The sequence below is a fragment of the Mesoplodon bidens genome (genome assembly GCF_964165515.1).
Source record: "Mesoplodon bidens genome assembly, chromosome: 8".
Lineage (NCBI taxonomy): Eukaryota > Metazoa > Chordata > Mammalia > Artiodactyla > Ziphiidae > Mesoplodon > Mesoplodon bidens.
The window spans coordinates 109,633,615-109,656,368 of record NC_138165.1 but is presented as its reverse complement, the minus strand read 5'-3'; the positions used below and the strand labels follow the sequence as shown (position 1 = coordinate 109,656,368).

General features: G+C 50.1%; 1 protein-coding gene across 2 annotated transcripts in view; it reads left to right on the top strand.

Moving 5' to 3' along the window:
* Positions 1-22,754, top strand: part of DRC11 (dynein regulatory complex subunit 11) — a 168,754-nt gene that overhangs the window by 132,065 nt on the left and 13,935 nt on the right. For both annotated transcript variants that reach the window (XM_081241824.1, XM_081241825.1), the window contains 2 exons: positions 9,264-9,350; positions 19,441-19,618. In XM_081241824.1, the coding sequence (XP_081097950.1) occupies positions 9,264-9,350; positions 19,441-19,618 (265 nt within the window). The remainder of the gene's footprint in view (positions 1-9,263; positions 9,351-19,440; positions 19,619-22,754) is intronic.

The following is a 22,754-nucleotide window of genomic DNA, read 5'->3' as shown; positions in this document are numbered from 1 at the left end:
AATTAAGCCACTCTTCTCCAGCCACCAAATGGCTCAATTGATCAGACTCCAGGACAGAGCCAAGGACATGATCATGATGTTCTCACTCTCAAGAAAGTATCTGCTCCTGCCACTGAGAGGTTTGTCCTGATATCAGACCAGCTATCTTTGCATTAATTAGAATCACTGCAGACTGACATTATGTGGACCACAAAATGCCGGATGTCAGATTATCAAAATGCGGAACAGTACATGCATCCACCTAGGCCACTCCACGTCGGAGGGCCTGACACACACCTCATTAAGCTTCACCTTTACTGTGTATATAGCTGACTAATGAAAGACCAGTAGGTCTCTGGAGTGAAAGTCATTCAATTAAAGATCACGTACAGTGAGCCTCTGTGTCCTGGCAGGACTGACGGAGCAGCTATCTGCATTGCAAAGAGGTATTTGCCTTTGATTAACCAAAGGAAAGGGGAATTTTATGGCTGTGCTGGTGAATCAGTGGCAGGAAGCTCCAGTGAGGTCCTGTTATGTGGGCCGGGGCCGCAGCAGCTTGAGGGCAGCAATATATGGATCTGAGGCATTTGCTGGAGAAGGTGAAATAACAGAAGGGCCCGATTACTCATCACGTCTTCTTATAAAGAATTCCTCTGACTGAATTAATCTCGGCAGAGCAAAGAATGCAACGCTTAGGAAGCATCAGAATTTCACTTCTGGCTGGAGGCGTCTGCTTCGCCCACAACACCCTGTGCACGTGAAAACACGCTGGCGAAACGAGTTTCTGATCTGTTTCCCAAGCACAAGTTCAAATCTGTTTTGTTCTCATTATTTTGGGAGGGTTCCTTTATTTTATACACGATAACTCTAATGCGTTCCTTTAAGAAATGCCTTTACCGTACCAGTTAACAAATGTTATTTAAAATTCTCTCTTCCAGTAAAGCTATATGTGGAAAGGAATATACATCTATTTAGCTAGGAAATATTAGAAATACATCTAACAATTAAGAAACACGGGATAAATGATTAATATTTAATAGGTGTTTTACAGACAGAAGAAGTTATCAAGGCAGGGTGCCAGCCTCCTCAGGTGTTTATGATGGTCAAGCAGGGGATGGAGAAGGAGGGAAGACTCGTTGTCTGGCCAGAAGTTTTATACACACTTTCCCTTTTAATTGCCCCAATCCCTGATGAGGCAGGAATTAATGTCTCCATTTTACAGACCAGAAAACTGAGGCTCAGGGTGCTTAATTCAACCAAAAATACAAGAGAACTAAGGGGCTGGCATCTGGATTTAAGCCTAGATCTGACTCCAAAGCCATCACCTGGCCCCCAGCTGGCCTCTGAGAGAGTGAAGGCTGTGTCGTGCCCGGCCCTGTGAAAGCTGTGGCCTCGTGGTGGCCCGAGTGCAAGGCCATTCCTGGGCCGGAGTGTCAGCTTACCCTTTTCAGCGTGAGACATTTTAGCGTGAGAAGGTGAAGAAACTGGAGGCTGTAGCGTCCCGTTGGCAGCTTCCACGGCACCCCACGCCCTCCTGATTTCCCCCTTCCCTGACCCTCCAGACCGCCCATGAGAAGGCAGAGGGGAGGCCAGCAGCACCCCGGAGAGCAGGACAGAGCAGAGCATCCTAATCCTGAGCTCTGGGTCCTGGGGGAGATGGTCCCTCCCTCCCTGGGGTCCTGGCTTCCTCCCTTTCCTCCTTTGTCAGAGGTCTGGCCACTGAGGGCAGGACTCAGAGGGAGACCTAAGAGAGCAGGGCTAACGAGGCCGCCCAGCTGGTGTCTGGGCCACGTGGCCCGTAGTGGCCTGCGAATCCGGACAAAAGGGAGCTGAGATGCTGCTCGTGCCTCAGCACCACCCACCAGGGCTCCGTGCTGGGCTCACAGCCAACGGCCTATGGCAGCTGGCCAAGGGATTTTGCCCAGATGTGCTGGTGTAAACAGCTGGCCCAGGAATCGGCAGATGGGGAGGCCAGCCAATTACATCTCTGTAGCTCGTGGAGACTTATACTCCTGGTTAATAACCCAGACAAAGACATCGTGGCTATTCATGGATGATCTTTTAAAAAAAACACACAGATGTACAATAACTGTAATAAATATGTCAGTCCCGCCTTTTCAAGGTGAAATTCAGTAAGGGTAAAGCAAAGACCTACACCTGGCCCCCCAAAACAGAGCTGCTCAAATGAGAGAGGGGGTAAGAGAGGAGGGGGAGAGGAGAGGGAACCAGAGAAACAGAATTTAGCCGCTTTCGTGCAGCATCAAGTGTGGCAATAAAGGAACTGGGGGCTGCTGCCCGTGAGCCCTCGGTGGGCTGCTATCAGAAAGCTGGGTCCCCTCCCGCTGGGTCGTGTAGACAGTTTCAGGTTGAAGAACGGAACGCACGTAGGCAGCAAAACCTTTTTTTTTTTTACTACAGACTTTCCATTTTACAGCGGTTTTAGTTTCACAGCAAAACTGAGCAGCAGTCAGAGGGTCCACACGTCCCCACAGAGGATGGGCGACTGCGTTGGGGGGAAGGGCGGGTCCCAACCCCCCGATGCCCCGGGCGCCATCTGCAGTGAGGTGTGTGGAAACGCGCTGTGGGCTGTAAGGCACGTAAGCGTGGCTGTATCTGCTCTTGTTCCGTGGTGGGTAATGGGGACGGGGTCAATGTCACAGGCATTAAAGAATTTTTTTTTTTTTCGGTACGCGGGCCTCTCACTGTTGTGGCCTCTCCCCATTGCGGAGCACAGGCTCCGGACGCGCAGGCTCAACGGCCATGGCTCACGGGCCCAGCCGCTCCGCGGCATGTGGGATCTTCCCAGACCGGGGCACGAACCCATGTCCGCTGCATCGGCAGGCGGACTCTCAACCACTGCGCCACCAGGGAAGCCCCATTAAAGAGTTTTTAACCAGTTTGGAAATGCTTAGAGCATTGGGGAAGGTGAGCATGGCCTTGCACACAGGCGTGAACCCCTGTGCTTCCCAAAGTTGGCACAGAGTCAGGGCGGGTCGGTGTGAATCCATTAGTTCTAATGGATTAGCTGGGAGTAGGCTGGGAAGAGGGGGTCCCAGGGGAAAGTCTGGATGATCTGTAAGCCTGACACCTGTCACCATCCAGACACCATCCCCTCGAATTCCACGTGATACTCAGCAATGGTATCAGTGGGTTCCTGGCACCAGCGCTGACCTGGTTCCCCCATGTCACCTGTCCCAGTCCATCAGCTGTGCCTCCCTCCTGGTCCTCTCCTCTGCCTCAGTTTACCTTCCTTTCCATACAGGGTCAGCCCAGCTGGGCTCCTGACTCTTTAATCCACCTCTGCTCTTCCTGTGATTGTCACTCACGGTTTATCCCAACTCACACCCAGCAAGGACTTGAAGTAACTCCTACAGTCACATAAAAGATAGTGCAAGGAAATAGAAACTTTGAAAATATCACATGTAAATAATGGAAATAGAGAAGAAAATGTCTTCACATATTAAACGGAAACAGAATCCGAGTGACTATAGTTCAGAAAGCTAAGCCCCCCCACCAGTAACCACCCCCCAGCTCCTCCCCAGCATGGCAGCACCTCGCTGACGGCTGACTGACTGCCCAGCAGCTCCCATTCAGACACAGGAGGCCACACACTCTGCAGGCAGGGACCATGTTTCCCAGACATCCCTGCCTGTCACCACAGATGCTCAGCAAAATCTGTGTGGGTTGGATGGATGGAAGGGCGGGCGGACGGACGGATGGATAGGCAGATGGATGGTCCTTTTCAGTTTGGTAAACTAAGACACAACCACTGAAAAACGGAGCTGGGTTTTCCTGGGGTTCTCTATGGCAAACAAAATAGGACCCTTTCAGAAAGAACTTCCAAAGCTTCCAAGGGTCATTTGGGCAGATCTAATTAGTAATTCAAGCGTGCCAAACACAAACTGGTTTTCATTGTTGAGCCATTATATCCCAACCAAGAGAATCTAATTCCGATGGCGGATGTTTGACAGCATTTCTTTGGAGAACACAAAAGATCAAATCCATAAAACGCACATGGATGGAGAAGTAACTGTTTGCTAGACCTTCCCAGAATTTGAAAAAGCACATTTTGGTTGAAACGCATCTTTATTCCGGAATTGATATTCAGTAGGACTGCAGAGCCCTCTACTGGCGGCTGAAATAAACTATCCCCTGTAACTTCTGGAAAGTTCCATTATGAATTAATTACATTTAATTAATTGCCCATGACCTCAAACTATCTGTGGGTAATTTAGATAAAGCCTTTTCATTGCTAAGTGAAAATCAAAATAGCAAAGGATACCATGTTTCATTAACAAATTGGCAAAGAGTTTTTTATGGTTAATACTTGTTGAGAAGAGAGTAGAAAAACAGATCCACTTATCTGTGGCTGGAGAAAGTGTGAACAGAGGGCCTCCGGGAGGGCAGGTGGACCACACGGGTGAGAACGTGAAGAGCTGGCAGGCCCTCCGACGGACTAGCTTCGTGGACCCAAAAGCGCCCATCTAAGCGCTGTTTGGTTTAGCAAGAAGGCAGAAAGCCATCCAAATGTTAAAAAAAACAGGGGTTAGATCAATAAATGATGAGACCCCTTGCTAAAATGATGTTGGAGAAATAAATCTCGTACGAAGTGAACAAGAATATAAAGCAGTGTGTGAAGAACAGTCTCGTGCTTTCAAGTTTAGATATTGAGAAAGGTCTGTGAAGACAGGAAAGGTTTGATGAGCCGTCCTCAGTGGAGGGGGCAGAGAGTGTTTATGCCTGTCTGAATATGTATTCCGAAATTTTTACTAACCAATGCTGCTTTTGCATGACAATAAGAAAGGACTGAATTTCCGAGGCACATGTTTTCAAAGCTCAGCCTTGCCTGCCTGATGCCTCCGTGGATGTGCCTTGACTCTCCCGCACCTGCCTGGCCCACAGGCATCCTTCCCCTCCCCGTGGCTGTGAAGCAGGGAAGGCGTCTCCCCTGAAGGTCATCCTCGCCCGCCTCACCTCCCCACCCAATGCCATCTCTAAACTCTGCCAACGTTTCCTGTCTCTGTCCCATGCACTCCTCAGCTCCCTGTCACCTGGCTTTTGTCCCCTCCACACCCTGCCAGGGCCACCAGTGACCTCCTGGTTGCCAGGTCCTTGGGCCAGCACTGGCTGCCGTCGCCCCCCCCCTCACTGCCCTCCACCTTCCCTGGGCTGCAGGACGGCTCCCTCTTCTGTGCCCCTTTGTTCTCTCTGGGGCTTCTCTTCCTTCTCTCCTCCATCAGCGTCTTCACCCTTGGTCCCCACTCTGCAGCCCTGGTCTGGCTTCCTCCCCTCTCCCCCTTTCCTTGGGAATCCCCTCCATCCATTCCCATGGCTCTGCTGCCATCCTCAGAGCCCTTTCCAGCCCCCCACCTCCCTCCTGCCCCCCAGACCCATCAGTCCTCCTGCCTGGATGTCCAGCTGCCCTCGGGCTCCCCTGGCCTAACCTGACTTCATCCTTTCATCCCTCATCTAGTCCCCTTTTTGGATTCCTGGACCACCGTCCTCCTAGTCTCCAGGCCTCCCAGCGTTGGACACCCCCTACTTCCTTATCCCTCTCCCAGCCATCAGCACGTCTGGCAGATCCTAAACGCCCCTCACGTCCGTTTCCTGCCCTCCCCGCCACTCTGCTCCAGGTCTCACCTCCTCTTCCTCCAAAAGCCTCTGAACCCTCTCCTTGCCTCCAGCCTCACCTCTCACCATGCCATCTGCACACACACACACCCATCTCTTTCCCAGTCTCCAGGGAACAGTCATGCTTCACACCCCACCAGAGGGCTTTTTCTCTAACACAACCAGCATCAAAGGTCACGATTCAAGACGCTTACAGACTCTCCACAGCTTCCAGGGTAGAAGCAAACTCTGTAGCACGGCCAAGGCCTTTGTGACACCTTCCAGAATGACCCCGAGCAGCCGCATTCGGGCACACCTAGCCCTGCACCTTGGCTCCTGTCCTGAGCGTGGCAGATGCATCCCCTTCTCCAGGCTCTGGGACCTTCTGGAAACCATTGGCAGGTCTGTCTCCTTTAACCCTCGTCTGTAGTCTCCATTTCTACTTACCCTCCTCATCTACGTCTCCCTCTTTCTGTCATCGGTGGTCCTTGCTGACACCCCATTTTCCTTGTGCCCCCCTCCCAGCTACACATCTGCCCTCCCCTTCTATCGGTGGGCTCCTTGAAGTCAGGGACCCCAGCACCTACCCCAGTGCCCGGCACATCAAAGCCCCTCTACCAATGTTGTGAATGGAAAATGAGAGAATGGCTTTCATTCTACATGCTGGACCCAAAATAATAAAACCAGACTTTCTTCTGCATGACAGGCTTTCAGCTATTTGAAATCAGCTCACTTGCCCCCTTGAGTCTTCTTTGCCCCAAGGAAAAGAGCCTCAGGTCCTTCCATTCTTCCTGGTGGGAGAGGTGTTCGGCCTGGGAAGGCCCAGCTTTCTGTACCCCTCTTCTCTGCCCAGAACTGACCAAGGTCACCAGACATCCCCTGACCAGGCACGCCACCAAGGAAGGCCAGGGAAATAGAAATTCATGCTCTGGAGGACAAGACAATGATGGCATTAGAGCCTTTCTTCCTATTGGAATGAAAGGTGATAGAGGAGAACACGGGCCAAGGGTAAGGAGATGCTTTGGAATAGGCATCCTCTCTCCATGGCAACGTGGGAGCCTGCTGCCTGGATGACAATGCTGGCCTGGGGGTGTCGGGCTGACCCAGGGCTTACTCTGGGCTCCACATTTCTCTGTGCCGGGGGAGGAGGGGATTTTACTGACTTCTTTCTCTGCCTCGGCACCTTCTGTGTAAAGGGGAGTCGGGTGGGGCGCGCTTGCCTCCGCATGAGGTACATGGAAGGGGAGTAGCAGTGGTGTCCTAGATCTCAAGGCAGTTTGCAAATGACCATTCTTTGTATTGTTACCGTCAAAGAACTCAGCTTGGGAAATGTTTTCTGCTCACTTGATAATCACTGAGCCCTTCCAAACCATGTGGCCACCCAGGACCTCTGCACAGCCCTGGGAACCCCAGAGCAGGTGACCGTCCTGAGGAAGGAATTCCTTCACAGGTGCATGTTAGAAACACAGGAAGTGCGGAATTCCCCCACGGCCCACAGAGAGCCCTCAAGTTCAGGGAACAATCCATAGCGCTCCCATTCAATGGAATGGCGTGGCCAGGTTTTCAGAAAAACCTTAAATAAGGTACGAGAAATAAGGCTGCTGCTTTCAGAGTTGTCCCAAACTAATAAGATGCCTGTGTTTCAAGTCCATCTATGTAGCTTACCTTGTTAAAAGCGGAAAGAGAAAAGGGATGCTGGAATACTTGGTACTCACATCTGCAGTCTCCATTAAGAACAGCTGGATCTAGAGAAAAGAGGCGCACAAATAAGAGCCATGGAAGATCCGGTGTTTGCCAGATGGACACAGGAGAGGCCGGTCTGCTGCCTTGGGGAGCGCACGAGTTCGCCTGAGACAGGACACAGCTGTTTATGTGAAAACTGTGTTTCCATTGGTTTCAGTTCTAAAGCTAGGATTTTCAAGAGGGATTGAAAAGAATAAGATTTTTGCCTTTGTTATTATAACGTATCTTTGTTCAGAGAAGCTGAAAAGCTTTTATGTAAAGTATCTCATTTTCTTATTTTCTTTGGGGGCTGGAAGTAGGGAAGCTTTTGACATAAACCCAGAATAGCTTTTAGGGGCACAGTGGTTCCCTGGGGCCTGCCCCTCTGACACTTGAGTGGGTCCCTCTGACTGCAGTGGGCAAGACAGCTGGAAAGAAGTTGGGGATTAAAGTCAGGAGCTGAGAGAATGGATGCACTGATGTGGTTGAAAGAGATTAGGAGGGGGGGATGGATAGACTTGAGGATGGTTAGATATGGGAGGTGGGGCAAGGGAGGATGCTCAAGCATCTGGCTGGAGGAAGTGAGAGGACCCGAGGACATGGCCATGCCTCCAGCACAGACCCGGCAGCCATCGATCAGCCTGGCCTCGCAGCCTGCTTCTGCCACTTTCTAGCTGTGTGACCTTGGACAGGTCACGTAGTGTCTTTGAGCCTCGGTTTCTCCATCTGTAAACAGGGATGATAATAATGCTACCTACTACATAAGGGCTGTAGTGAGCTCAGATGAGTTAGCACAGGTGACATCCTCCAAGCAGAGGAAGTGCTGGTCTGTGCTGGCCGCAATCTTGCGTGTGATGCCCTGTACAATGCGTGTGGCCCGGGTCTGCCTCGGTCACTATTTTGATTGCTCCACGCCAAGCTGCCTCGGGTACTGGGATTGAAACTTGTGATTCTGAATTCTTAAACTCTGTGGCTCAGGGCCTAAAGAATATCGCTGACCAAAGAGTGGTTTTCTGGTACCGTTTCCTCTCTGAATGTCCTGGCATCCTGGCGTGTGTGGGACTGGAACACAGCCAGCCCGGGGGTCGGACTGGCACGGGGATCAAGCTGAATCCAGTTTTCTCTTTGAACGTGCATAATCTGCTTCCCTTGGTACGTAGTGCTGGCAGAAACAGACTCAGCCAGTGTTCCCGGTGATTTTTCCATCATTTATTAAATGTCTGCCTTGGTTTAAGAATCATATGTGCTGCCTTAATGATGTTTAAAGAAATATAAAAATAGGAGTATGTAACACTGTATTCGCTGTGGCTGGAGACCGCTTTTATCTGTCACCATTTTGCACAAAGCACAAATTGTTGCAAAAATACCCGAACTCTGCTCTCATGGGGGCACTTTGAAGAGATTGTTAGGTGTGTGGCAATTATTCACGGGCCCACGGTAAGTCCCAGCGCTGTCACGAAGCCCCGCTCGCCCTGGAGGGGCTCAGAGCCACCTTCCAGACGAAACCACGGCCGCAAAGGCGCAGCCACACGGAGACGAACAAATGGCATCACGGGGGCCCTGGGGCTAAAACAGCTTTTCTCGAAATGAGCAAACTTGAATCAACCTGGGAGCGGGGCGTAGGCTGTAATTAAAACTCCTGGCCCAATTCTCTCCGTTTGCAGCAGAACACTATTGGCTTATTTCAAGCCAAACTGAGTCGAAGCTCGGGGTCCTGGAGGAGAATGCACAGGCCCCCAGCCATGCTGACCACAGGTGGGAGAGGGCCGGGCAGCGCCCCCATCCCGCGGTGAAGGAGGCTACAGGCCGCATGCGCAGTGCAGTCCCGCGAGTGCCCCCCCAACCCGCCGTCCCCGAGCCCGCACAGCGGGCCGCCGAGTCCTGCTGTTGCCGGGGGTCAAGTGTGCACCCCAGAGGGAGATGCATTTACAGCCCACCATTTCTCCTTGCAGGTGGCCCGCCAGCTCCAGCCCTCCGTGGTGTGGATTAGAGACACCGAGAAAACCTTCTACAAAAAAGTCCCCAACGCCGAAAGGAAGGTGAGGGCTTCTCATTTCTTAATGTGGTCCTTCCCCTCTCCAAAGGGGCCCCGTACCAGGGACTACCTCGATTTTTCAAGACGGTCTTGCTTTTTCAAGGGAGGAAGGAAACGGAGGGGCAGCCGTCTCTGCCCTAAGCACTTGTCTGCATTTGAAAGGATCCAGTGTCTGATTTTACGAGGCATAATTTAGAAGAAATGAAAAAAAGTATGGAAAAGGGGGGAGGGGAGCGTTAAACCCAAACCTACCGATTCAGGGGTAAGAAACAATTGAGAGAACTCTGCTCAGTTACAGCAAATGGCACACATAGGAGTTATTATTAGGATTTCCTATTGTTCATCATAATAAATAGCAAAAGGCCTGCAATTTATGAACAAAGACCGTCCATAGAACTGCCAAGCGCCCCACATTGGGTGTCCCCGGGGAGTCTTCTGTCAATTGCTTCCTTCCTCCTTTTCTCTCCTTTCAATGGCTCCCCTCCCCCGCACTTCCCCCCGCAAATCACCAGCAAATTTCCCACAAGTTAAAAAAAATTTGCAGATACACATGATTGTTATTCCACATCAATTTGCACCAAAGCAAATAGTGGTTAACTGTGAATTTCTGATTAAATTCATAAGGATTTTAATCACTTTTGCTCCTTATGTATTATACATCATTTTTAGCAGGTAGAGATGATTTGGATAAAGAATGAAAGCTGAATCTTTTCTTCCCCAAATGAGCCTTGATTGCCCTGTCATTTTAGAAACTCTTAAGAGGACTCATTTATTATTTAATCTGGGAATCTGGTAGGTAGCTCCCTCTGCTGGCGACGTTGCTTCGCTAAAAAAAGTCCACATACAGTAAAGCAACTATACTCCAATGAAAATTAATTTTAAAAAAATAACAAAATAAAATAAACCCTTTAAAAGGCCAAATACATGCGAACTTGAAGGCAGCAGTTACTACGATAAATCTAAAGAGAGATGCAGCACTTCCTTGGTGGCGCAGTGGTTGAGAGTCCGCCTGACGATGCAGGGGACACGGGTTCGTGCCCCGGTCCGGGAAGATCCCACATGCCGTGGAGCGGCTGGGCCCGTGAGCCATGGCCGCTGAGCCTGCGCGTCTGGAGCCTGTGCTCCGCAACGGGAGAGGCCACAACGGTGAGAGGCCCGGGCACCGCAAAAAAATAATAATAATAAAATAAAATAAATCCTTTAAAAGGCCACATACATGCGAACTTGAAGGCAGCAGTTACTACAATAAATCTAAAGAGAGATGCAAGGCAGCCTTTAATGCAAGGTGTCACACACTTCACGTCACCAGAAGCTTTGTCTCATGAATGGGCGAGGGCTCTCCCACTGGGAGACATCAGCCTGGAGAGTGAGAACTCAGGAGACGTATGTTCCAGGCCTGCTTTGCCCTTCACCTTAGTTGGCTGTGTGTCCCTGAGCAAGTAATTTAACCTCTCTGAGCCTCCACTTCCTTAAGTATCTAATTAAAGGGCTCCAGAGAGAACAGCCTCTGAGTTTGTGAAGCCCCTCTCGAATTCTCTCCCGTGACCCCCTCGAGCTGTCGGTTTGTCGCCAAGAATTACGTCTGCTCGTCTGTACCCCTCAGTGGGTCGAGAGTAAGAGGGATGCACACACCCGTTTGAGAGAGCCAGAGGGGCCCTGGGGGAAGGGCTGGCAGGGAATGAAATGTGAGTTCAGTAGACGCCCCCGCTAAGGGGAGTCACTGTGAAAGAGCAGGGAGCCGGCAAAGGAGAGTCTCCAGAACCCTCCCCTGAACAGGCCCTTCCTTGCTGACCCTGAGATGTTCTCTCCAGCACAATCTCTGATTCCCACAAATATAGTCACTGACTAGTCTTATTCCTGCAGAAAGTGAAGGCCTTTGGTGGCACAGTCTTTGTTGTAGACAAATCGGACACTTATTCTGTCCACCTCTGCATTAGGAGAGTCTGTCGTCCGTCCGGGGAATTAACTGCACTGAGGGCTGAATCACAACCTGGGAAAATCCCAGGATGCCTGATGAGTACAAGCAGAAGGGTCCCGGGGTCCCCAAATGTCCAGAGGCCGGCTGGGGGCCTGAGCCAGCCCAGGCACAGACAGAGCCGCAAGGGGCATGCACACCCCTGCAGCGGTGCAGGGGCCCCAGCTCCAGTGCCCCGGCCAGGGCAGAGAACCACTGCCTGTGCATCCTCCAGCTCGACGTCCTGGGCCTGCCCCTTGGAGAGCAGGGCTGCAGGGTTCCTGCTGCCTTCCTGCCTCTGGGGCCAGTGCTGGGCCAGCTCTCCTCTCCTTCCCACCCCACCTCCAGCCTCTGACTCCTGTCCTTACCCAAGTCCCTCAGCCTCCAGGGCCTGGAACTGTCATGGGCATCGGACATCCATGCTCTGGAGGTGACCACCAAATTCCAAGGGCTGCAGCTGCATCCGCCAACGAGAGGCCCCAGGAGGTAGCACGACCGGCTCCACGTTGCATCACCTGGCCATCCAGGAACACCCGGCATCCTTACGACCACCCAGCCCAGCCTCCGTCCCAAAGGCTGCCCCGATCCCCAAGGTGCTGAAGAACGTCCACCTGCAGAGGAACCACCACCTACAGCCACAACACCGAGCACTCCCGGCGTCCACCCAGGGCATTGGAGGGATTCCAGGAACGCTCTTCAGAAAAAACTCTCCCCCACAGTGACTAGCTCCACCCTCGAGGCCTCCACCTCTGGGCTCAGGCCCTTCAGGAGGTACAGTGTGGAGGCTCGTGCAGTCATAAGGAGGGAGGCAACGGAGAAGGCCAGGTGGCAGCAATGGCTCCTGGGTGCAGAGCTGGGCGCAGGGACCCCTAGGGCTGCTGCAACAGGCAGAGGATGCCTAGGGGGCACAACGCGTAGGTCAGGAAGCTCCTAGCACCCTGGGAAGGAGGCAGCCTTCTCCTGTTTTGCAGGAGAGGACAAAGGCCCGAGAGGGCGCACAGCTGGTCGAGTGCAGTGCTTGGACTCAGGGGCAGGACCCCTGTCCCTGCCTGGATGCAGCTCCAGTGTCAGCGCTGGCTTCCCGTCTGACCCTCCACGCTTATACTACACCTGCATCCCCCCTCTTCCCCTCTTCAACCCCCGGCTACTGTAAACCACATCCTGAAGACTGCCCGTGGAGCCCTCAGGTCTTAGAGGCAAATGTGTCAGGCTCCGGAGTCCCCTGGACCCTGACCACCCCACGTTGGCCTCAACACCCAGCCCCCGGGGACCTGGCAGGTGCCTGGACAGCGCCCTCTCCCTCCCCTCCCAGGAGGAGGGCCCTCCTTTCCACCATCTAAGGCTGGAGCCTTGGTCAGCTGTTGGTGTAGGAGGCGAACGCAGGAAGGAATGAGGCAAGACAGGCTGCTGCTGCAGTTTCTGCTCCGTTCCCCTCAGGACTCCATCTAGCAGGAGCCCTACCCACAGGACAGTAGGGCCTCCACGAGGGAAGCGCTGGCTGGGTTGGAGCTGGCTGCTGCCGTGGTTTAGTGGAGCTGGCTGCAGAAAAGCAAATGGAAACTGCTGCATGGGTGTTAGACACTAATGCGAAATTGCCCACAATAATAAGTTGGTGTGGGGCTGGCAGGTCCAGCGGTAGGGGCGGCTGAGAAGGTTGCCAGGGGATGGTGGGGAGGTTGGCTGACATGATGGATGAGCACACCAGTCTCATGCATAATGGACGCGGCTCTGAACCAGAACAGGAGTGGCCCAAGTGCAGAAGAGTGTTGGCTGAATGTACTCACCTTTCATTTCCATCCCCTGCTAATGGGACTCGCCATCAGTGAAGATGTCACTCTGGATGCAGCCCAGGATCAACATTTGTTATCCAAACAGGCTAATTAAGTTCAGTCATCCCTGCCATTGTCAGGAGACAGCAATATCATCTCCTGCCTCAGAACAGGCAGGACTGCACCACTGTCACCATGGCAACCAGGCTGCTGGGGATGGGCTCAGACCTTGCAAGCATGTGTCTGCCCCCACAGAGTAGTAGTCTCCAGTCTCACCAGGTTAACTGTGTGAGGTAGGGGTCAGTCCTTCTTCCACCGGTCTTGGGCAGCTCCATGTGCACCCCACACAGGCCCCCGTCGCCCCTACCACCTTGCATTATTCTCCATCAAGCTTCTTAAAAGACTATGCTCACCATCCCCGCTCACTCTTCAACCCACCACTGTCCACTCGATGCTCTGCAGCTCCATGGAAACTGCTCTCACAAATTTCTTTGAAATCCATTTCGCCAGTGGGCCCCAGCTTGTAAAACTCTGTCCTCCTTAGCCCCCATAGCCTTCTCCTGGTCTCCTCACACCCCGCCAACATTTTCTTCTGTGTCTCCTCCATGCACTTCTACCCACCCCTTAAATACACTGGGGCTCACTGAGATTCCATCTCAGGCCCACAGACCTTTCTGCTCTCCTCGCCCTCCTTGGGCACCAGCTTAACAAATCACCCCTAAGCCAACGAGTGCTCCCACTCCATCCCCAGCCTGCAGCTCTCCCCCGAGGCTTGGGTGCAATCACCCAGCATCACCCAGAATCACCCATGGGATACCTCCCCCACAATGCTGCCGACTCAGGCAGGGCCTGTCCAAACTCCTCCTCCGTCATCACCTACCACATGACCCTGCCCCTCCTCCTGCCTTTTCAAAGGGTTACGTTTTTCGTATAACAACTTTTCATAAGAGAGCTTTGGATCCACTCTGTTAAAATGAATTCTGAATATCTCCAAACTCTCCAAGCCTTGTCTAAATGCAGTGGATTTTTTCCTGGCACAGGTGTAGATATTCCTATAAGGAATATGCTTCCAGAATCTCAGCAGAGGTCTTTCCTCAGTGGCATGAGGCCTAGGAGGCAGCTCCTCAGAGATGAGCAATTGACATCTTATCGTCCAGTGCAGTGGAAACTGTGGGAGATTTTTACACCGTCATTTTCAGCTCCGTTGGCAATATTGCTAGTTCCCTTCAAATCATAAAGCCCCCAGTTTTTCTGACTCTCCGCTTTAGAAACCTTTCTCCTCAATAGAGCAGACCAAGCGCTGATTTCCTACCAGCACTTATATTTCAAGCACTTGTCAGACAGACACATTATGCCGTATACTCCTCATGGCATCCCTCCAGGTTAGGACCTATGATTATTCCCATTTCTCAGATGCAGGGACTAAGGCTCAGAGAAGTTGAGTAACCTGCCCAAGGTCACACAGCTGTTAAGAGCAGAGCCAAGACTGGGATCAAATCTGTCTGACCCAAAGCCTGTGCACTGAACCATTTGCTACGTCATCTGCCTGTTATTATGGAGTTTTTTCCTTGAGCTTTTCATTTTTGCACAGAGCCCGACCCCTGAGGGAAGTTCAGTAGCAAAGTCAAGGCCCACCAAACATGCCTCCCTATCCTAGGCAGCCCAGAGGCATGGGTCTGAGCAAAGGCAGGTTTCTGCAAAGACCTGGGGTAGGGGTTGGGGAGCCACCCCTTCGAGAGCAGGTTTCCATCCTCATGCCCATTTCCGGGATTTCAGGGAGTCTCATTCCGGGTCATCCCTCTCCTGTGCTTTGCCCTCTTTTAAGCTCCTCTGTTGTCCCCAACCCCCATTCATGCTTCCTGGGTGGAGTCCTGCAGGGCCACTGTTCCCTCCTGATGGAGCCAAGCAGCCTCTGGACTTCTGTGAGGGCAGGAGGAAATGATCGGAAGCTGCCCGGTGATCTGGCTTCAGGCCCAGCCTGTGAGATTTATTTTGCTGTACAAATCCCATCTCTTTCTCTGCTGTGAGTTACATTACAAAACGTCCCTTTAAACTGAATCCAACAACACAAAAAGGATTATACACCATGACCAACTGGGATTTATCCCAGGCTTAACATCCAAAAATCAATTAATGTAATATACTGTATCATTAAAAATAAAGGACAGAAACCACACCATCCTCTCAACAGATGCAGAAAAAGCATTTGACAAAATACAACACCTCTTCATGATTAAAAAAACAGAAAGAAAAGGAAACTTCCTAAGCCTAATAAAAGGCAGCTACAAAAAAATCCACGGCTGACATCATGCTTAATGGTAAAAGACTGGATGTTTTCCCCTTAAGAGCACCTCTTCTATCCAACATTATACTGGAGGTTCTCACCGGGGCAATCAGGGAAGAAAATTAAGTAAGGCATCCATATTGAAAAGGAAGAAATAAAACTATATTTGCAGATGACATGATCTTGTATACAGAAAATCCTAAGGAATTCACTAAAGCAGTATTAGAACTAATAAACTAGTTCAGCAAGGTTGCAGGATAGGATACAAGATCAATATACAAAAAGCAACATTTCTATACACTGGCAATGAAAAAATTAAAATTAGAATTAAGAAAACAATTCCATTTATAATAACATCCAAAAAATAGGAATAAACTTAACAAAAGAAGTGCAAGACTTCTACTCTGAAGACTACAAAAACATTGTTGAAAGAAGTTAATGAAGACCTCGATAAATAGAAAGATACATCATATTCATGGATTGAAAAACTTATTGTTAAGATGGCAAGAATCCCCAAATTGATCTACAGATTCAACACAATCCCCATCAAAATTCCAGCGACCTTAGTTGCAGAAATTGACAAGCTGATCCTAAAATCCATATGGAAATTCAAAGGACCCAGAATAGCCAAAACAATCTTGAAAAAGAACGGAGTTGGAGAACTCACACTTCCCAGTTTCAAAACTTACCATAAAGCTGCAGCAATCAGGACAGTGTGATACTGGCCTAAGGGGAGACATATGGGCCAATGGAATAGAACTGGTCCAGAAATACACCCTCACATTTACAAAAAAATTGACTTTTTTGACAGAAGTGCCAAGACAATTCAATGGAGAAAGAATAGTCTTTTCAACAAATGCTCCTAGGACAATTGGATTGCCATCTGCAAAAGAATGAAGTTGGACCCCTACCTCACACAGTTAACCAACAATAAACCACAGACCTAAAAGCAAGAGCTAAAACTATAAAACCCTTAGAAGAAAATAGAGACATAAATCTCTGTGACCTTGGATTAAGCAATGGTGTCTTGGCTACAATATCAGGAGCACAAGCAACAGAAGAAGACTTAAACTGAACTCATCAAAACTGAAAACTTTTTGCTGTAAAAGACATCAACAAGAAAGTGAAAAGACAACTCAGAATGGGAGAAAATATTTGCAAGTCGTTAATCTGACAAGGGACCTGTATCTAGAACATATAAATGACTCTTACAACTCAATATTAAAAAGACAAGTAACCCAACTTAAAAAATGGGCAAAGGATCTGAATACACATCTTTCCAAAGAAGGTATACATATGGCCATTAAGCACGTGAAAAGATGCTAACATCTTTAGCCTCCAGGGAAGTAAAAGTCAAAACCACAATCCGATACCACTTCACACCCACTAGGTTGGCTAAATAAAAGGAAAAAATAAGAAAAACAGTAACAACTGTTGGTAAGGGTCCAGAGAAACTTAAATCTTCTCTCTGCTAGGATTGTAAAATGGTGCAGACACTTTAGAAAACATTCTGGCATTTCTTTAAAAGCTTAAACTTAGAGTAACCGTAAGACCTAGCAATTCAATTCCCCTGTACATACCCAAGAGATATGAAAACATTAGTCCATACAAATCTTATACACAAATGTTCATAGCAGCGTTATTCACAACAGCCAAAAAGCGTAAGAAAAACAAATGTCCATCGACTGATGAGTAGATAAATAAAATGTGGCATAACCATACAATGGATACCATTTGGCAATTAAAGTGAAGTACTAAAACACGCCACAACATGGGTGAACCTCAAAAATGTTATCCTAAATGAAAGAAGCCACACACACACATACAGACACATATTAAATGAGTCTATTTATGAAATATCCAGAATATACAAATCTGTAGAGACAGAAAGTAGATAAGTGATTGCCTAGGATTGCAGAAGGAGGTTGGGGGAAAATGGGCAGTGACTGCTAATGGGTGGGGTCTTTTGGGGGCAACGAACATGAAAGCGTTCTAAAATTAATTGTGGTGATGGTTGCACAACTCTGTGAATATACTAAAAACCACTGAATCATACATTTCCTTTTTTTAATATTTTAATTTTATGGGTGAATCATACGTTTTAAATAGGTGAATTATATGGTATGTGAATTACATCTCAATAAAGCTGATCTATACCATAATAATGATATAAACATAATAATAGATAATATAATAATAATAGATATTTTAAGTGTCCTTTGCAGCCCTCAATAGCTATAGGCCCCTAAACAGGAAGGGAATTGGGGGTGGGGCAAGCAAGGCCCCCTGCACATCCCCTCTGAAAGGCGGGGTCCCCAGAGCAGGGGGAGGAGCAAGGTTGTGGGGTCACTAACTCTGTGCTGGCAGCTGGGGACCGGCTCATGGACTCTGGGTCTCGGACGTCCCTTGGTCTCCTTGTACCTCGGGCCAGCATCTCTGGAGTGAGGGTGAGAACGGGTCCCTCTCCCAGGGTGGCTGCGAGGATAAGGTGAGAAGGTTCCTGTCAGGCGCTGAACGAGACCCCTGGAGCACAGGAAGCACGCGGTAGGTGCGACCAGTACTGTGGAAGCAGCCTGGGCGTAAGAAGTAATGAGCAAGGCTGACGGGCCGGGAAGTAAGAAACTGCCCTGTCCTGGAAGGTCAAGGCAAGCCCCCAACCTCTTGCCTCATTGGAGCCAAAACTTTCTGCAACTTCCCACTGGGCTTTCCTCCGAACGGCCCCTTGGCCCGGGGTCTTGCTCTTTCTCATCCAGTATTTTCCCTGCACCCTGTCAGTCCAGACATGGAACTGGGCCTTTCTGTCGGTCAAACGGAAGGAGAAAGGGGCACACCACTGGGCCCCCTGCATGGCCACAGCCCATTCCCTCCCACTTCCCTCCCCGGCATCACCCACCCAGCTCACACCCGCCCTGCGGACCACACTCCTAACACCACCCTCCCTCCCTCTGCCCAGCAGGCTGCCGTCCCAGGTCTGACTCCCAATTCCACGGGGCAGCCACAGGGCCTCGCAGGGAACAGACTCCCCAGCACACGAGTGTCCTTGTCCCAAAGGCCCTGCAGCCGTGCACAGCTGTCACCCCCGTGTCTCCAGTTTCCTGCCATTCGCTTTTATTCTCGAGCGTGGACTTTATCCCACGCCCACTCCCTTCCCTAGATGTTTCCAACCCCTTCCTGCAGGCAGACGTGCGGGGCTGTCTTCCTGCCAGGTGTGCAGGACACACAGGGCCAAGCAACAGGCGACCTCATCTCTATAGAGTAGCTCACATGTGCTGGAGCGGTTCCAGGAAAGCCCCAAGATAGGTGGGATCTTTAACTCTCTGGCTCAATTGCCCCTGAGCCAAATGGGAGCAAAAAAGGCCCAGATTGTTCTTGGGTGTCTCTGTGGAGGTCCCCCCATCACCCCTAGCCGCCTCCTCTTCTCTTGCTGCACGAGTTGTGGTTGATTTAAAGCCCATGCGTTGCCATGGCAACGTGGCCAAATCTGACATGCCCCCCCACCCCGCCCAGAGGCCGGAAGTTATCCTCCCTCAGGTACCTCAAGTCTTGCTCCTGTCCCTCATTAGTGCTGAGATTATACTGAAATGATACAGGTTCAAACTACACCCAAACTGCTTCAGAGAGAAGTTTCACACTCTTATGTAACCAGCTGTTTTCAGATCTGAGATCCAAGGCCTTGGTCCTCATTGTCACAGCCGTCAGCAAAGGAAATCTTGAGTTCACCTTCAAAACAGCTCAGAGGAACACACTGGAAACCAATTCTCAATCCCAGCCAGTTTCCTTCCACTTGGAAATCCGCCCTGTTTCCCATTCTTAGGGTTAAGATGCTAGAACGTTCGGTCAGGTGCTTCCTTCCTTCCCCCTTTCCCAATCTGAATACCAGGTTTAAGGAGAGGAAGTGCCGGCAATTCAGACCACGCAAACCAGGAACCATGTCCTGAGACCCGACCCAGAACAAACTCGAAGGAAGTGTGTTTGGGCATCACGTTTTAAGAAATGTACGCCACAGTGCATCCAAGGCTCTATGTTCTTCTGTTCTTAATTTTTTCTATGTGTGGGCTCATTGTTTTCCCCTCTCTCTTCCTCCCAGATGGAACCTAAGCGCCTGAAAAAACAGCTTCCCAAAATCCTGAAGCTCCTGAAACCAAATGACAGGATTCTGATTGTGGGGACAACACAGCGACCTTTTGATGCTGAACTTCAACCTTTTTGCAAAGTTTATCAAAAAATTATTTTGGTTCCCAGACCAGACTATGCTTCCAGATATGGCAAGTACCCCTCACCCCTTCCAGTATGCAGTAACCGAGGCTGGGCCGTCCGGTGTGTGTTTGCAGGCATGTGGGCTTGAGCCAGGAGGGTGGCCTTCGTCACCCAGTGACCATCAGAAGGTGATGTAAGTCTCAGTGCCCCAGGACATCAGCCGAACTTCAAGCCATATACATAAACACCAGGTCCCAAGAGCAACAGATCTCTGTTCTGTTGTTAACGTAATTCTTTTTACCCAAGACAAAAGGAAACTGGACAGGGATTATTATTTTGAGCCCTGAAGGAGACAAAAGCCCCTGTGGGTGAGAATTTTTCTTTTGACAGGTAGATTAGGGTCACTCAGCTTGTCCCCGTGGTGGTGATGTCTTTCCCGTGCAACAGCATTTCTTTTCACCTGGTCAATTTTTTTTTCCAGGCTCAAAATACTAGTCCAAGAGAATGTTGATTTACTTAAACACTAAATACAACCAGAGCTTACTTTTTCTCCGTTTTTTTCCCTTGGATAGACAGATTCAAAATCACTTCTTTTGAAACCTATTTTTAAATGGGAACAATACAAAAAAGTGACCCTGGGAGGCAGTGCAATGAAATTGGGAAGAGCCGTGGCACGTGGGTTCTGACGAGCCCTGGTTCTGATCCTGTCTCTCCCCCGGAATAGCTGATGACCTTGAGAAGTAGGCTGACATTCTGAGCCTCCATTTTCTCAACTCTAAAGAAGGAGAACTGTTCAGTTCACAGGGCTGTGGTGACCCTTATCTGAGATGGCTAGAATGCCCAGCACCGTCTCAGCTCCCGGAGAGCACGGGTGGAGGGGGAGAAGGCGGTGATGGTGGGTGTGGAGGAGGAATATTTAAATGGCAGGTTGGTAAATGGCCCAGGGAGCCGGCAGTGGTGCTGGTGGTGGTTTCCATTATCGATTGCTGTGTGACAGACCTCCCCAGTGGCTTGAAAAAACAAAGTACGCCTCTCATGATTCTGAGGGGCCACTGGGCTCAGCGGGGGAGTTCTCCCCAAGGTGTTTCATGATGGTGCAGTAAATGGCGGCTGGGACTCCAGTCATCTGAAGACTGGACAGGGCTGGACGTCCAAGACCATTCCCTCCATGACTGTGTTGTTGCTGGCTGTCAGCCGGGAGCTCAGCTAGGGCTGGTGATCAGACCTCCTATGCCTGGCCCCTCCCCGTGGCCTTCCACAGCACGGCAGCTAGGTCCCCAGGGGGATCATCCTAAGGGGAAACGTTTCAAGAGGTTCAGGCGAAAGCTGAAAGGATCCTTGTGACCCAGCTGCAGAAGTCACACAGAGTCACTTTCACCACACTCTACTGGTCAAGAGAAAGTCACAGGGCCAGCCCAAGTTCAAGGACAGTGGACTACACAGTGTGTGAATACCAAAGGTGCGACTCATTGAGAGGTCGTCTTGGCCGCCCATGGTAGTGGTGGTGGTGGTAGCTTTGGTTTAGAGATGATGATGGTGCTGTTGGAAATGGCAGTGATGGTGACCGCAGCCTGGAAGTGATGGAGATGATGGTGGTCATGACCGCAGCCTGCTGGTGATGGAGATGGCGGTGGTCATGACGGCAGCCTGGTGGTGATGGAGATGGCGGTGGTCATGACCACAGCATACTGGTGATGGAGATGATGGTGGTCATGACTACAGCATGGTGGTGATGGAGATGATGGTGGTCATGACTACAGCCTGGTGGTGATGGAGATGATGGTGGTCATGACCGCAGCCTGGGGGTGATGGAGATGATGGTGGTCATGACTACAGCCTGGTGGTGATGGAGATGATGGTGGTCATGACTACAGCATGGTGGTGATGGAGATGATGGTGGTCATGACTACAGCCTGGTGGTGATGGAGATGATGGTGCTCATGACCACAGCCTGTTGGTGATGGAGATGATGGTGGTCATGGTGGCGGTCATGGTAGAGGAGATGGCGGTAGTGATGATATGGTAGCCATGGTGCATTGCTGATAATAATAAAAACTATTAGGTCAGACTTGGTTTCTATTAATCCTTCATTAGTCACAATAGCACCACCAACACAGAGAGGATATATGGTCCTTTCTGGTTGATCTTAAGTTCCTGGTCAGTGTGATTTGCTAGAACAACCCTTTACTCCCCATACATTATAAACTCTTAGCTTATTAGCCACTCCGTTTGCAATATGCATTCATTTCTGTCTTGATAAAGTGTGATCATAATCACAGTGTTATATGCAAAGCACAGGAAGACTTTGGGCCCAGTTATTTCTCCACCCATCCAGGGACTTCTCCATCTTCTGGGGCCTACAAGCCCTCCACTGGATCCTTTGCAACCAGCCAGGATCAAAGGAAAAGAAAGAAAAATAGTATAAATGATCTCTCAGGAGATTTAGGGACCAGACTGAGGAGGGGCCAACAGTTCTTCTAGCCACATTGGCCAGAATGACTCACGAGGCCCCACCAAGGTTCAAGGGGGCAGGGATGTGTAGTTTAGCCAAGGAAGGAGTCAACACAGAGATGGGTGAGCACCAGCGTTCTCTGCCCACTACAGAGGAGTCCACGCTCCTGGCTTCATCAGAGCTTCCCCACTCTCGTGCCCCTTGGTTAGATTCTCTGTGTCTCTCTGTCTCTCTCTCTCTCTCTGTATTGTATATATATTTTAAGCTATCTTAATGGAATAAGGTAGAGTATTATTAATTTTCAGGGGCTAGAACATTATTCTTGACTTTGAACAGTTTTGATTGTTTGACAAAACCATAGGCCCTTTCGAAATGAAGCTATTGATGTATAACAAGGACAGTTGTGTTCTTTTGATAAAGTGCCAGGCCTCTCTAGGGACTCAGATCACAAGACAGATTCCAACTTGAATCCGCTCACGGCAGCATCGTGGGAGAGGAAGGAGGAAGCATCCCTTCACCTGTGGGCGGATGATAAACCTGCAGCAGTGGTCATCTTGGGCCCAGGGCCCTGTCCACTCAACCACATGTGTCTCACATATTTCTTTCTCGGTGGGTGATTTGTTCAGCCTGCCATTCTCGCCAACATCATAAATGCTGCCCAGCATTTCCTCCAGTGACCTTGAAGTTACCATAGCCACAGTGGCTGGGACATCTATCTTAAAGAAAGACTATTCCTGTCTTTGCAATGATCA